Below are 17184 nucleotides of genomic sequence, written 5' to 3' on the forward strand. Positions count from 1 at the left end.
ACATGGATTGGCTAAAGTGCGAATCTAAACAAAACTAGATTTTCTAAACAGACGACAGAATACAGAGTGAACCTAAAGTAAATCAAACTTCCTCAGACACTGGCAAGAATTTTCCATGTGAAATGTGATGCTGATAGTTGCAGCATTATGGTCAGCCAGTAACAAGCTTTAAAAACATGTGCAGTCAGTAAAAACAACATGCAGGGTTCACTCTTACTAGAATGAAAATGGCCCATGTAAAGCTAACAAAAGTGAAACTCCAAGAATGAGTACAACAATCAGCAAAGGATGAGCCGGAGGGACAATAAATCATCATGAGGTGAGAAGTTAATTAAAAGAATGCTTTCCATTATGAACATGTTCGTTCAATTTCTGAAACCTATTAGTCCACTTCATGGTTGTTTGGGCCATTATGTCCATCACAAATACACATGTACCCAAAGTAATAGAATCAAATAACAGCGGCACATCTCTGAGATGTGGAATGAAAATGGGGGTACTGAAAGAACTACCCAAAGACAGACTGGAATTTGAACCCGGTCTTGTGAAGTTGAAGCAACAGCACTACCATAGTGCCTACTTCTCCTTTAGCGTATGGTAAACTGCTCCCAGAAATAGCTAATCAGGGAGTCAGACAAAAGTAACATCACCGTGGGCAAGAGGAAGTCCAGCCTCTGTAATTGTCCGTTTTGCAAATTGCAAAGCATTTCCACATTTAAACTGCTTTTCTTACACACACATTACATAAAAAGCAAATAGTCTCACCCTCCTCTTCTTCTTCCTCTGTGTTCTGTTTCCTTTTCTTCCTTGACTTGGAATTCTTTTTGTGCTTCATTTCCTGCTGTTCCTTGATATGTCTCATTACTGAGCGACAGGAAAAAAAAAATACTCAGTGAAAGATTTTTTTTTCTTTTTCAGAAACAGATTCTTTCAAATGATATGAGGACCTCCAGTGGCAATAGCACCTTGAAAATGAGGCACTTTAGCTAATATTATGTTGACTTGGCTAAACTTGGCTCATCTGTCCAGCCAATTGTTAAAAAGAAAGTTATAATTTCTGTTCATATTTTGGAAGGTGTGAATGTAAGCTCACTCCAGCAGATGATAAAGCATGTGCTAATACTGTTTTAGCATTTTTCTATACAGTATTTGGCATCTGCAAACTATATTGGGTACATGCACAGCCTAGCTCACATGACTGTGATTCCTTCATAATAACTCAGACGTACCAATATGGGTCTCATATCTCATTTTAATATCTCTTTGCATTATTCGTATGATTCATCTGCCTTGTATGTTATGAACTCTCCATTCCATAGCAGCAATACTTACTTTTCTTATCAGAACTTGGGTCCAGGTGCCTCTGGATGTAGCCTTCTAGGTAGCGTCTGAACTTGGGTGAGGGTGAAAAGAAAGCCAGACTGATGGCCATCAGCTCCCAGCCTGCTGCCAGGCTACGAAAGCACAGATTGTCTGTTGTCTGTCGGACTAGCTGAACGTACAGTTCGTCCCGTAGGCCCTGCATGGTCCAACACTTTGTGACTATGACTAGTGCCACATGGCGATGGTCTAAGCGGGCCTGCCGGTCCCCCATGTAGACCTGAACCAGCTTGTACATCTCACAGGCCTCCTTCTTTACGGTGCGGTCATTGGTGATCAGCATAGGTTTCTTGATGGATCCCCTGTTCCACGAAAGCATGTTGGCAATGGAAACCCTCCGTCTGAAGATGCCCTGAGTGTGCATGTTTAGGTTCTTGGAAGCCCAGTCTACCATGTTGGCATCAGTTGGGGGTTTGCACAGAGTAGCATAAGGAAACTGATAGCCAGTGCTCACAGAGTTCAGTGTGTTGCCAGCCTGCTGACGGTTTTTCAGATTTGCCTTGGATTCCAGTGTTCCAGCCTGAAGAAGGGTAAAATAAAACAACAATTACATCCAAATACTTCTAAGCACAATGCGTTCCAAAAAAACAATATGTCATCAGTTCTGACCAGCTCTCCTCCAAGAACAGTAATCTTCAGTGGAGAAAATGTACTCTATAAAAACCAATTGCTCTCCTCTGTCCTGCTGCAAATTTTAGTAAAGGGAAAAAAACAACAACAAGCATCTGTAAGGTTTTAATAACAGTGTTCAGCAGGCATGAGTAAGTCAGTTATAATTTCACATGTTCTCTGGAGCTTCTGAAAGCAGGCAGATTTAGTACAGCCTTATCTAATCCTATCCAACGCCTCCACCAAAGAGAAATATAGCACAGGAGGAGGTACTTGTATGGAAAAGAAGTACAGACAGCAACAGCAAGCTTTCAGAGGTTTTTATTATTTTTTTTAAATTATTTTCGTTTTTATTAACACTCATATCTGAGCCAGGAAATCTGTCACTGCACCATAATAGAGAAGAAAGGAAAAGTATAGTGCAGCATTAAAATTAATGTCTGCTTCAGAATGTGTGTGCCTCAGCATTTTCTGTGGATGGCTTGGTCTGGCACAGAAGCAGAATGTTGGTAAATCAAGACGCTCTACAAGTGTGTCCCATATTTATTTGCTTTCTGCAGAACTTTTTTTTTCTTCTGTGTATTTCTTCGTGGTGTAGCAATGTGACTGCTGCTCCTCCTTTTCACTTCTGCTTTTCAGTGAGGACAAGAATTAAGACAGCAAGATGCTTTGTAAGTATTTGTGATGATGACGTAATGTAAATGCGCATTTAAATAAACCTACATTGGATCCTTAACAGAGAATGTTGCATTTCGTGAACTCTTTTGTCACTGGAAAACAACTGCTGTGGTACAACGACACACACACACACACACACACACACACACACACACACACACACACACACACACACACACACACACACACACACACGACCAGAAGACTGTATTATGCTCTTAATGGTCAGAAACCTCTTTAAAAGATCATTACCTTTGCTTGTGCCTCTTTCCTGTGCAAAACTGGCAGTCCTTTTCTCAAGATTGCACAGAAAAAGAACAAAATGCAGAGCAGCACCCTCTGACTCTTGGCACACATTTGGACCCAAACGAGGTGAGCAATTTTTCTTGGTACTAAATAAATAGCAAGACCTGTAAACTGACATCTGTTTCTTAACTGCACAGAGAATTACGACAAATTCAGTCCAATAACTAAGCTACTGAGGACAATGGATTGCAATGTTCTTCAGGACATCGAGAAACTGATTTTACCGTGCCTGGCAATAAAAGTAATATTTTGTGTGGTGCTGATATTTCTTCCTCTCAGCTCAACTAGAGTAAACTTTTGTAGATAGACAGACAGAAAGATAGACAGACAGATAGATAGACAGCTAGATAGACAGATAGATGGATGGATGGATGGCTAGCTGGCTAGATAGATAGATAGATAGATAGATAGATAGATAGATAGATAGATAGATAGATAGATAGATAGATAGATAGATAGATAGATAGATAGATAGATAGATAGATTTGTTGGCTGAAAGTCCTCAGTGTTGGTGTTTCAAAGAGAGGATGTGCAGCATTGTTCATAATGGCACTCAGTTTTGTTTTCATTCTCTCCAGTATTACTACTTCCAGGGGTCCAGAGTATGTCCCATAACTGAGCTTGCCCTTTTAATTAGCTCATTAGGCTAATTTGGTGGGCCTCTCTTGAAGTGATGTTACAGATTCAGGACACCACAGTGTAAACAAATTGCACTGGCCGTTACAGAAGGAGGATGTTGTTTCCCACATTAAAGAAATGCAGTCTCCTTTCTTATATAGTTCTGTGTTTTGAGACCAGTCTGACCTGTCATTAATGTAGACCAATTCTACAACCACTCCTTGAATAGTGACCAGATACAGAGACTCATTGGTGCAGCAAAAGTCAATTAGCAATTCCTTGGTTTTGCTGATGTTGAGATGCAGACAGTTCTGTTTGCACCAAGGAGCAAAGTTCCCCACCTGACTCCTATACTCTGTCTCATCCCACTTACCAATACGCCCATAAGTGCAGAATCATCTGAGAATTTCTGCAAATGGCATGACCTCATGTTATATTTATAATCTGAGATGTACAGAGTGAATAGAAAAGAGGACTGTTACTTGTGGTGCTCCAATGTTGCTCACATCCATATCAGAAACACAGTCCTTGGGTCTCACAAACTGTGGTCTGCTTGACAGATAGTCCATTATCCAGGACACCATTGGCTCATCTGCCTGCACAACTCTGAGTTTACCCTTAACAAGGATGGCTGGATGGTACTGAAGGCACTAGAGAAATCAAAAAACATAATCCTCACAGTGCTGCCAGCTTTATCCGGGTGAGAATTAACCTTGTGGAGCAGACAGATAATTGCATCCTCCACTACAATCATTGTCCAAAAGGGAAACTGCAGAGTGTCCTGGTGGTCTACTACAAGAGGACTCGTATAGTCCAAGACCAGTCTCTCAAAGGTGAATTGGGGTGCCAGTTACATGCTAAATTCTCACTTGTGTCTACTGTTCATCTGTGGAGGTCCCTGCATTGAGAAATATCTATAAAGTCTTGCCCAAAGCTGTAGTTGAATTAGGCCTGAAACATATATTATCACAGCAAGGAAGAAACGTGTGAGAGATGGGAAGTAAATTCAACAAGTCATGACTCAATCTACAGGAGTCTTGTGCGTTGTCTTTGTCTGTTCCTGCCTTGTGCCCAAGGCGGCCAGGTCAGGCTACAATCCCCTGTGACCCTTAGATTAAGCAGGTTTAAGGCCAGAATGAAAAAGTAACAACTGTGAACCTGATAAGAAAATTAGCAAATGAAGCGTTAACTGACAATGCATCACTTCAAAAGAGACCCCATTGAATCAAAAAGCCAATTAAAAGGGCAGGCTCAGGGGCTTGGGACCCCTGGAGGTAGTATAGTAAATGAGATAACTACAAGAAAACTGAGTGCTATTATAAACAACGGTGCACATCCTAACTCTCTGACACACTAATACTGAGGACTTTCGGGCAATTCATTTTTCAGCAAAAGTGTGTTAAAAAATGCTACTGGGACTCATTTATACCATTAGCAATATACCTCACTGTGACTGTGACCGCCATGTCAGAAGTTTTCCTTCCTTTCTTGCTTTTCAGTCATTCAGGTGAGTTCTAAGACCATAATATGTGTGCATGTGTATATTTGTTTACCTAATTTTTTTTTTTTTTTTTTAACAGAAGCACTTCAAATAAAAGTCCTATCTAATCGTAAAGGTGGAATTCACCCATTTTTGATATAAGAGCTTGTGTTACGCTCACGAGACACAGCAACTTTCAAAGATACCACTCGTGTTGTGTCATCTTCACATGCCAATTTGTTTCTGGGATTTTCAGGCAAATATTTAGGGACATATGTGTCACAGTTGACTCAGTATTCTCAAGAATTCAAGTAAGGATTAGCGTTTGTTTGTTTTTTTATATACACATGCATTAGGCATGTACTGTATAATCTCAAGTACAAGGCAACCACAAAAATGCTAGTAATGGCTGACATTGTTATTATTTTTGATTTTATAATATCAAATAAAGTGAGAGGCCAATGTTCCGTCATGGCTCAGCTAATTTGGGTAGCATTGTTTTCAGTGAATTGTTCCACTGGGAGCTACCAGTTGGAAGGGCGTTCCCATGAAATGACCCACTGGGAAGCTCTTACTTCCCGTCTATCCCATACCAGCAGTGTCAGCATGTGGACACCCCAAAACTGTTTGTTTATTTAATATGTCATTTGGATTTTTGATCATTTTTATTTTTCCTCTAAAATGTTCACTTCCAAAATGGCCTGAATATTTTAACATGCCATTAATAATGAATCATATGCTGATATTACCTCATTTTTAATTAACATATTTAAATTAAAATTAATTTTAACATTTTTTGCAAAAATACTTACTTTTTTTTTTTTTAATTTATCCTACAATTTTTTTTACAGATTTATCCTATCTCCCTCAGGTATTTCCTTGAATGCTTGATGCGGCTTTTTTATTGTTTTTCTATTTTCTCTATTTCAACACACTTCATTTTAAACTACTAAAAAATGTATAGGAAAATAAAGTTGTTGACACAACATTTATAAAAACCTTTAGAGCTTTGAAAATAAGCAAAGAACGTTTATCTGTAAATAAGAGGAGTTGGGATGTTGAATGGTTTCTATGAATAGTAGGGGTAAGCTAAGCTTATTAAATTATTCAAGCATATTCCACCTAGATAAAAGGATAAGTCTATGTGTGCCTGTATAGCTGTTTGTCCTTCTGGTTGCTATGTCTCTGTCATTCAAAATATATTACACATCACAAACATTTATATTAAAAAAAATGAACTGCATTTGTCATTCCAACAGATAATACATCACAAACATTAACACTGCTTTTACAAATCCCAAACCAATTGGCATATTATGGAGACATTTGCAGTGCATTTCTAATTCCAATGGATGGAGCATCACAAACATTTGAATTAATAAAATGCACTGCATCTATCATTGCAACAGATGGTGCATCACAAACATTAACACTGCTTTTATGAATCCTATATCAAATGTCAAATAACACATATGCATTGCATTTGTACTCCAACAAATGGAGCATCACAAACATTTGTAGTAATGCATTTTATTATTACAAATGTTTGTGATGCGCCATCTGTTTGATTGGAAAATTTTGTATTACAAAACAGATTCCAAAAGAATCTGATAAATAACATTCCAAAGCTCTACATTGATTACTTATATTTCAACTAGCACAACTGAAATACAGTGATCAGCTATCGTGCCCCCGCTATATCGTGGATTTTTCTGTTGAACATATCTAATATTTAAGCAATACAGTAAATCATTAAATATACATACATTGTATACTACGGTAGACAAAGAGCTTCACGTTACAGTACCCAGATGATTTCTTACAAGGCCTATTATTGGCCGAAAGAGGAAATTCAACAAATCAGAGCTGGATTTTCATTCTTTTGTGCTCTGATTGGCTGCTGCTAACGTGGTATAATCTCTCAAGAACAGCGAGCATGGGTCCCCGACGCGTCTCAGTTTTCTATGTATCACGTACCTTACTTGTTGTGAGCAAACTTTTTGTTTTAAGCCATACGATGGCTCCCAAGCATCCTGCATCTTCTAAGCCTTCTTTGTAGTAGTGAGCCTAAGCACCAGAGGAAGACCTTGACCATTCAGGAGAAGGTAAAACTCCTGGATATGTTATGGGAAGGAAAGTATTAGGCGGACGTCGCTTGCCATTACGGCTTGAATGAATCGATGGAATGCTACATTATTATTATTATATTATTATGTTACTCATATCCTTAGCCTGACATCCACATATCATATGTGTTTACAAAGTGTGCTTTACTAAGTTTACATGTGTTTAAAGCGTGTGGGAGGGGTATTTTAAGGCTTAAACTATAAAAAAATGTTTATTTATATGGTCTTTCTATATAGCGGATTTTCACCTATTGCTGATGGGTCTGGAACGTAACTTCTGCGATTGGCAGGGGATCACTGTATATATAAAATGCTAAGAGCTGTCCGTCAGTCACGCAAACACCTGTGAATCATTGACCTGGAACTTGGTCTTAATAGAAAGCGTACGATGTGATATATGTAAAGAAATCTATGAATTGGAGGTGTGGGCTACCTTGGCCACATAATTGGGCTTTGGGCTGTGACAAAGGAAAAGAAGTGTGTCGACATTTGCTGTCAGTGAAGCACACTGCACAGGCCGAATGATTGTTTTCATTTTCTCTGAGCGCCAAAGACAGTCATACATACTGTTGAGGCAAGAGAGGTGATGGCACCTTTGTCTGAGTGACCTGAAGTGAACGAATCACCTTTCTGAGAGGAGCAAAGATTCAAGTGTTTCCTGGTCTAAAACATTAAAAGAATTCTTTTGTATGAACAACAGATTTTGGTTATTGATCCTGGCTCTGGCAAAAGTTATAATGCACCAGAAAGCACACACTTCCCCTTAATTTGTACATTTTTTAACACTCCCCCACTTTTTATCAATAACTTCATGTTTTTCTAGTATTGATGCTCACTTTTCATAATTTATTTAAGATAGATAATTTTTACATAAATATATGCAAAAAGACAATTTCCCCTCTGGGATTAACAAAGTATATCAAATCAAATTAAAATCAAATATTTATATACAATTTATACAAAAACAAAATCTCATTTTAAGATAGGAAAAAAACTTATACAGTGCCCCTAATGCAAAAACAGCACATTTCTGTCTGCCTAGTTATGAGGCCTGCGTGACTATTTTTTAAATTACAGTGGAATATGCAAGACAGTCTGAGTTCTGCAGAACACTCCAGCCACAAAAAATTCTAAGGGTGCCTTGTCTGCTGTCCAAATCTTTTCTATATATGCACTAAACAAAAAATAAAAGCCTTACAGTACAGTGGAGATGGAGCAAAAGAACAGCCATGTATGATGTTGAAAAAAGGAGACAAAGATTTTATGCTTAAAAATTAAAAAAAAAAAATAACCTGAGTACATTGGTGCAATAACATTTCAGCTTATTAGAGGGAAACCTCTACAATGGGGATGTAATTAAATTATTTATAGTTAACTTAAGATGACCACTAATGAGCTTCGGGTTGAGGAAAAAAAACCAATTCCTTTAAAATCAGCCTAAGAAGCTCTAAGACTGGAAAAATACAGCAGGCCAGTCCTAGGTGGCAACAGGAACGAGGCCAAGCTTTTTGTTGAAGTTAAATTCACTTCCACTGTCAGCAAGTTGTTTTGAAGTGCCAGCGGATGGAGGCGGCTCACAGCCCCAGACCTTTCTTCCTTGTTCTTCCAGCTAAACTTTAAATCCCCGCTGTTCTGTCTGTTTACTGCATTTCCGCCTGCATGTACTGATACACTAAGCACTGAATGAAGAGCCATCTTTTTGTATGATGCACAGTGACTATAACAGTGCATATAACACCAACTATTAGAGAATCCCAAAGTGCAGCACAACTTTGCCAGACATAAGACTGCAACTGGAATAACTACATGAGCATGCAGTCCAGTGATGTTTGAGGTAAAAGAAAGCTATGAATTTGAAAGCAGTAACCAGAAATTTTTCAGGGTCAGGTAAGCCAGTCTGCTGAGTCAGAAAAGAGAAGGGTTTGAAATTTGGGAGGCTGCAACCTTAAACAACTGAGTTCAGTTCAGTTCAGGGTCATAGGGAGCCTTGTATTTTTGAAGCACTGAGCATGCAACAGGAACTAACCTTGGGTAAGGCACACTCACAGACACTACTGAGCCAGCCAATTTAAAGACATTGGTCTTTGTGGTATGGCATGAAAACTGGGCTGCCATGACAGGAATCCACATTTACATTCGCCTTCTTGTACATAAAAGCCCCATTGAGGTAGTGACTGATTGATTTAGTTATTTCTAATGTTTGAATTTATTAATTAGCTAAAATAATTATACTCATTGCAAATAGGAGGATGAAATACAGACAGTGGTGTCCAAATATGCGTGTGCTAATAAATGTCATTCTGCACTTTTGTCTAATACCCATCTTTTCTTCTCAAATCCACACAGATAAACAAAGTGTTAATTTTGACCCCCTCTCTCACTACATTTGTGACGACAACTTGAAATGAGAGAATGTACAAACACTAATTTTTAATGACAGGCCTAATATGTCACTTTATTGTGAATCAGAACACTGAACTCAGAAGATTTTACATTAAGAGACTACTGCCTTTTTTTATCAGGCATCTGATGAAATGCACAAGCAACTTCACAAATATTTTGCTACTTTAAAATTCCCAGTTTGCTTGTTTTCATCTTGTTTTGGGTAGACGTATGGAGTGCTGTAGACATACTGTATGTGTCGCCTGGCAATGAACAACCAACCTCAGATGGGATCACGGACCTGTACAGCAGTCTTGAAGGACCTTGTGTTTTCCAGGCTTCTAAGCAGAGCACCTACTTGTAGTGAACAGATGTCATTGCTTGCTTGAGTTTTCCCACAGGTGTCTGGATTCACAGAGCATCCACAACTCTGCACACTAAGTCTTGACGTAAGTGAGTCTTGTAAAGTTGTTATTGTTTTACTTATATTTTGCCAACTTGGGAACTTTGGACATTTCAAGTGAAGTGATTTTGCATGTCCTTCCACTGACACAGCCTAAACTTACATTTTTATTAAAATCATTTCTTCTCACAGACATTTGCTAAGGCTAATTAAAGATCTGGTGTGTTGGTTAATGTGGTACCCCCACATGGACAAAAGGATATAATAAAGGTGAAACGTAATAAATATTTTGCCTCACATGTTCAAATGGGGCTCCAGCAGACCCCCGTGACCCTGTGTTCGGATTCAGCGGGTTGGAAAATGGATGGATGGATGGATGGATGTTCAAATGGCTCAATATTAAAATGGCAGTTTGTTCATTTTAGATGTGCGTGATGAATATTTTGTTGAAATGTCATCCAGGTTGAGAACTCATTATGGATGAAGGAACAGCACCTGTAGCTCAGCTTTTCAAAGATGGAACTCCTTGTTATCCCAGCCAATCCGTCTATTTAATTCACCACATCTGTGTTGTGGTACCCAGCCGGGACGCCCGAGAAGACCGGAGGAGGTCTTGTGCCTCCTCCAGACCTTGAGGGGGCGACCGTCCTGGGGGCTGCGGGTACAGAGCTGGGAAGCTCGACCCTGTAGGGGCCCGTGGTCACCGCCAGGGGGAACCCCAATACCTGGAGGACCCTGGATCTCAGCACTTCCGCCACACCAGGAAGTGCTGGGGGGGAAGAGGAACAGGGACACCCGGAGTGCTTCCGGGGAGACAGCTGGCACTTCTGCCACACTGGGGCGTGTTGGTGGAAGATTGCCGGGAACACACCTGGAGCACATCTGGGTGCTTATTTAAAGGGGCTGCCTCCCTTCAGAGATGGACTTGAGTCGGGTGGAAGAAGGACAAGGTTTCTGGAGGAGAGAAGGAGGCGGTCTGAAGACAGAGAGAGAGAGAAGGCATTGTGTTGGCCTGGACTGTGGGGTATTGGGGGTCTGTGAGTACTGATTTGTAAATATGGAAGCCCTAAATAAATGTGTGTGGGGTGATTACAACGTGTCTGCTTATGTGTCCGGGTCAAGTTCCACAATGTTCACATTGGCTCATTACCACTAAAACCTACCCTGGGGGGTTGGGGGGTGTTGATTGATGACCAGCTCTCCTTCACTGACCACACTGCAGTCATCTCTCATTCATGCAGATTCACTACACAACATCAGGATGTAACTGACTTGAGTATGCAGTCAAACGTCTGGTCCAGGCATTGGTCTTAACCACTACAACTGTTTACTGGCAGGACAACAATTTCTACATACTAGGAAGGAAGCTGATGCAGGTGGTTCAAAAGGCAGCGGCACGTCTTGTGTTCAACCAACTACTGTAAGATGAGTGCAAGTCATTTCTCTCTTCTGATCACTCTATTGGCTCTCTCACTGTGTTCCATAAGTGTTTTAAGACAATATAGCTCTCTGACTGGCAACAGCTTTGATGACTGCTTCTTAGTAGCTAAGAAACAGTAACTAGTCTTGTGTCATTCTGTTATTCACTTGCCAATTGTGTAAACTTGTCCTGTAACACAGATCTGAAAACAGTCCCCAAACTAATGTTCATTCAATTACATTGACCACTTTTGTCAGTCACTTTGGAGAAAAGCTTCTGCTAAGTGAAAAAATTAAAAAATAGGTGTAGTGGCCGATTCAATGCCAGCCTCTGGCTTACCGTGTGACCCTTGGCAAGTCACTTCATCTGCCTGTGCTCCGGCATGCCTACAAACTGCAGCAAAGTGCTACAGAAGTAAGTCAACTTGGAAAAAGACATCAGCTAAATATACAGGGCAATTCAAAATGAAAGAGCAGATTTCAAAAATTTATTTCAAACAAACTGTATAAGACAGAAACTCATTCTGCACATCACTGGAGGAAAGTTCAAAGTTTGGTTCTATGGTCCTTGAGGATGAACACCATGTGTAGCATGACAAACATCAAAACGGTAGACCATTTCTTACCACTGTGGTGGTCGGCTGGGGGCTGTGCCCAGTTGTGACACCTGGACAGACCAGGAGAGGGACTGTGCCTCCCCAGGACCACGAGAGGGCAGCCGCCCTGCCTGGTTTGGGGGCCACGGGGTTTGAGCATGGAAGCTCAACCCTGTAAGGGCCCATGGCAACCACCAGGGGGCGCCCAGATGACTGTCGAACCTCGGATGTTAGTGCTTCCGCCACACCTGGAGGTGCCGGGGGAAGGACTACCGAGGACACCCGGAGTGCTTCCGGGTTCTCATGCGGCACTTCCACCACATCAGGAAGAGACGCAGGAAGTCCATCGGAAAGCACCTGGAGCACGTCCGGGTGGATATAAACGGGACTGCCGACTGGTCAGGAGAAAGAGGACAGAGCTCGGCGGAGAGGAATGGGGGTGGTGAAGGACTAAAGAAGAGGGTGATTGGTGCAAAGCCACGGTGTGCTGTGAACTTTGTCTGTAAATAATAATGTGTGCTTTATCGAACTATCTGTGTGTGCCTGTCTGCATCTGGGGCTGGACTTCCACACCACACACGAGTCAACTGGTCCCTAGTTACTGAATTCACAGCTTCCTCAATTCGATGTCACAAATCTTGAAGATTAGCGGGCATAGGTGGAACAAACACTCTTTCTTTAATGTAACCCCATAGATAAAAATCGCAGGGGTTAAGGTCTGGAGACCTGGGAGGCCATAGACGATGAGCGAGATCTTGTTGTCCACTTCTTTCAATCCATCATCCTGGAATGGTGTCGATCAGGTAACGCCAGACCTCCAAGTGGAAATGAGGCAGGGCACCATCTTGTATAAAAATAAAGTCAACACTCAGTGGCATTCACTGGTACTTTTAGGCAGGCTTTTAAACTTTTAACGTTCCTTTATCCAGTGATGTGTGGAATGTTTTTCTGTCTTATACAGTTTGTTTGAAATACATTTTTGAAATCTGCTCCTTCATTTTGAATAGCCCTGTATTGTAACAATCACAATATTTCCTAGTTTTATATGGTGTTTATTTTTTGAGTTGTTGTTGGAATATCTTCCTTTCCTTTTTTATATGTTAACCAGTAATAGCAGGCCTTAGATACTTTATTAAAACTATACTTTTATTTTTGGAGATGGCTGCATTACTTCATGCATTTGGTGTATATAATTAAGATGTAAATGGCAGCACCATAACTGCTTGTAGTTGCTTCATTTTGGCTGTTGAAGCCCAACGTTGTGTTCAAAATGAAAAAAGAAAAACTTTATAATATTTCTAAATAGACACGTTTCCCCAATGCACAATATATTAAAAAACACACACACACCCAACTCTTTTTCTCATTATGTCTCTAAAACAGTGGAACTGCACCCATGTGAAATGTCTAGTGACTTTGTAACCCATGGACATTTCTCCAGTCTCAGAGGCTTTACCAAGTTTCTGCCTCCATGCCCGATCAAATGAAGACAGCAATGCACCAGAAAGTCTAGACGACGCCTCAAGTGTTCTGTGTTCCCACTCAGAGTTCTCTTTTTTTGCTTCCTTATATATCCTAAACATATCATCAAGCGTGATGACATGCTATTGCAATTTTATTTTAATCCCAGTGCTGAACCAGCCAAACTACAAAGAGCAAAGGAAGTGGGGAATGATGTAAACCTGAAACAAACAAACAAAAAAAGAACTCAACAAAATGCCATAAAGATCATCAGGTGGCACATTCCCAGCATCTTTAACCAGCAGGCACAGAGCTGGCAACTACGCTGTAAGCGATCTCTAATCCAGATGCTAACATCTGGTATATCTGTCTAATAGAAATCTCCAGATATATATGTATGAAAAACTGGATACAGCTGCATTTTCTATTTGGCTTTATTCTGCAGTATTGTCTTTGCTTGAAGGCTGTGGGGGCTGTAGCCTATAAAAGCGACACTGGATGTCTTGGACTTGATGCCAGTTGATTAAAGGGCATGCTCACTTTAAAGTGGGCCAGTTTAACCTAACACACACATTTTTTGGATGTGGAAACAAACCAGAATACTCATGGGAAAACCCGCAGAGACACAGAGAGAACATGCATACTCCACAGCGGCAGTCCCCAGGTCTAGGACTAGACTCCAGGGGCCTCATGAAAAGCGATCTTATAAAATAAACATACGGCAGGTCCCAAGACAAGTCCCCCTATAAACCTCAAATCCACTTTAAAGGTATGTACTTATGCCCATGCTTTTAGTCACTCCCTGTGACCTCCTGCCAGAAACAAGGCATGGGTTTTTAATAAAAATAAAAAAAAGAATATTCATAAAGTTGGCTTTGATGCCGAGTGACGTCTTTACTTTCAAACCTTGGAAGAAGATAGGAAACTTGAGGTATTACTGACACTTGGCGGAGTTTAAGGAGTGGCTGGGGACCTGCAAATCCCACACCGAATAATGTATGTTACTAAAATAAACTCGCACTTACATGCCAGCAATCATTAAAGCAGAAAGAGAAATACTTTAGCCAAATCTTAATAGATTGTGCATTGCTTTTAATACAAGATTAATATGGTTTGTTTTTGCTTTAAAACGGATTCAAGATAGCACTGTCTCTTTTTTTCACCCAAAGACAAAAGCAGTCTCTTCAGTTTGTTCAGCTGCAACAGATCTGCCTGAAATCAAGGTCTGCCTTCAGTATGAGAACTTGTAAAGTAATAATTATGACTTTTATTGGGCACAGCCTGCTAAATTATACAGTATGGCTTAGTGACGCAAGGCAGCCTAATTTAGATCTTACTCATCAGGGTTTCTAGCGACTGCTGAAGACAGAAGATTTGGACCTTACCTGAGATGGTGATCTGATAGGCTCTGGTGAAGACAAGCTAATCTGGCTCGTAATGCTCTTTTCCAGTGAATCCACTTTCTCATATGTTCGTTTCTGACGACCAAGCAGCTCTGACTGAGAGAGAGGAAGGGAGGCTGCATCACTGTGGTAGCTTGTCCGTACGTTTGAGTCTTGGCCAGGGCGGTACAGAGACCGATTACTTGCTGAAATATCGTCCCTAGAGCCAACACGGGCACTATACTTCTTTAGAGAATCCAGAGGCGAGCGCACACCACTACTATCCTGTGGAGTTGAATTTTCTGACATTTCAGTGTCCAGGCTGGCCTTGCTGCCCCGAGAGGCAGCAGACCTTCCTACCACAGCCCTCATCTCTGCCATGAGCTTGTCATTGAGGGCAAAGAGTTCTCCACTGCTACCCACAGAACCTGGTCTTCCTTGGCTTCCTCCCACCATCTGCCTCCTCCGATTCTTCCTTCTCAAGCTAGGAGATGGTCCAGTAGAGTATCCGGAATCCTGGTAGTTCACAGTGCCTACAGTAGGGTACTCTTGGGAGGCCAGGCTATTTTGCCGACTATGGCGGGCTTCAATGTTCTTTAGAACATTGGCTTCCAAAATCCGCCAGGAATGCTTCTTCTCAGCACTGTCTTTCTGTGATTGGGAGGCCTGAAACTTTGCAGCAGCTGCCAAACTGTCAGATGTGCCAGTGTGAGTTGGGGAGGATGGCAGTGGTTTAGCAGACGAGTCAATGTTGATCATGTGCTTAATGCATTCTCTACCTGCTGGGCTGTACTCTGTTGCTGAGGCATTCCTCTTGTGTTTGGTCTGAAGCTGGGAAACGGGATGCGGAAGGAGTTTAGTTTGCTGTGGCGCCTGTTTCTGCTGGTTGTGGCTGGCAGTAAAGCGGGATGCAGACTGTCCGTGATGTCCTGCCTCCACTTCCATTTCTACAGGTGGCTCATCATAAATTGGAGAATCCAGTGGAGGCTCATCATATATTGGAGGGGAAGAGGCATACTTGGGAGAGGCAGGCTGTGGTGTGCCAACCTGGGGCCGCTGAGGTTGTTGATAGGTGGGAGGTGAATTGTTGTTGGACGTGACTATACAGAAGCCACCGTTGTCTGTTTTTTTCACTTGCATGGCTTGTTTTGAATCACAGGCAGCACCAGCAGTTTTACTGACAACAGACGTTTTATCCATCTGTGGAGAGGGGTACTGTCCTGTCAGCAATTTACCCGCAGTGGAATGTCCTGAACTGCTGCTGCCATTTTGCTGAAGTGAGTTCACAGAGCTCCCCAATTGTTTTTTCCCAATGCTGTTCACTTTCACCAGCATTGCCGCCTTTGAACCGGGAGCTGGCTGCCATCTCAGAGGGGAATCCCTAAAATAGGAAACAGAAAAGCGGTCATCAGTCATTAAAATAGGAGAGGAGAGAATGAGCCAGTCAATAAGAGTACCAATCTATAAATATACTATATACAGCATGATAAAATAAGTGTAAGTGATAGGAACACATTGTTTTGCTGCAGATGGTGAAGGGGTTAATTACTCTTGTTCTTTTTTTTTGTTTTTGGTTTGCAGTGGTCACGGCAACAGTCAGGCCTACAAGGTGAACATCACAGTTACTTCTAAATTCTGTCTGCAGCCATATAGTTTGGGGTGTAGAAGAGACATTGCTGTTGGCCACACTATATCTCTAAGTCCCTTCAAGAGGGAACAGATACTGTATAAAAACAGTAAGCATCACAGAATTCATTCAGTCAGACAGACTCTAATGGCAGGTATGGTCTCCCTACAACATTGAACTGGATAGGTGGGTTAGAAGATGGATGGGTGAATGGTTGACAAGGTGGGAGAATTATTATGCAGAATACAGAGCTCATGTTTAAAATATGTAAACAACAGATCCATTTTTTCAGCATTTCTTGTTAAAGCTTTACAGATTTAAAAGTATCTACATTTTAATTGCAGCTGACCACAGCACTTTTTTAGGATCATGCTTTGGTACACACAGTCACTGTTCACTTCCTCTCACTGCGAGGTCCAGCAGGGAAGCACAGGGAAACTCCCTAGGTTCAAACAGAGAGGGGCACTGCACCCCAAAGCATGTTCTGTCCTCTTTCCAGGTGAAGGTCGAAAAACTGTCAGACCTGTGCAGGAAGATCGCCAGACCAAGATCTGCCCATTGAGGCTCCTGGCAGGAAATACCGAACCTGTGTCTTCTGGTCACATGATTTTTTTCTTGAAAGGGGACATTTTTTATTATTGGCAAAGTGAAAAAGAACTCTAACATTGAAATAAAGTGATTCATTTTGATGCACAGTAAAGACGCCTAGATTGTGGT

The 17184-nt window shown here is 41.3% G+C and overlaps 3 protein-coding genes across 3 annotated transcripts in view; 2 read left to right on the forward strand and 1 right to left on the reverse strand.

Moving 5' to 3' along the window:
• Window positions 1–17184, forward strand: part of ndrg3b (ndrg family member 3b) — a 1230027-nt gene that overhangs the window by 362517 nt on the left and 850326 nt on the right. The gene's annotated exons all lie outside the window — the stretch shown is intronic.
• Window positions 1–17184, forward strand: part of id1 (inhibitor of DNA binding 1, HLH protein) — a 739503-nt gene that overhangs the window by 274523 nt on the left and 447796 nt on the right. The gene's annotated exons all lie outside the window — the stretch shown is intronic.
• The window catches only part of arhgap46b (Rho GTPase activating protein 46b), a 175395-nt gene that overhangs the window by 29973 nt on the left and 128238 nt on the right, over window positions 1–17184 (reverse strand). Inside the window, exons 3-5 of the mRNA XM_051932915.1 lie at window positions 14844–16221; window positions 1333–1900; window positions 766–864 (exon numbers count right to left, since the gene is read on the reverse strand). Of these exons, the coding sequence (XP_051788875.1) occupies window positions 766–864; window positions 1333–1900; window positions 14844–16221 (2045 nt within the window). The remainder of the gene's footprint in view (window positions 1–765; window positions 865–1332; window positions 1901–14843; window positions 16222–17184) is intronic.

This window comes from Erpetoichthys calabaricus, chromosome 10, assembly GCF_900747795.2.
Source record: "Erpetoichthys calabaricus chromosome 10, fErpCal1.3, whole genome shotgun sequence".
Taxonomy (NCBI): Eukaryota; Metazoa; Chordata; class Cladistia; order Polypteriformes; family Polypteridae; genus Erpetoichthys; species Erpetoichthys calabaricus.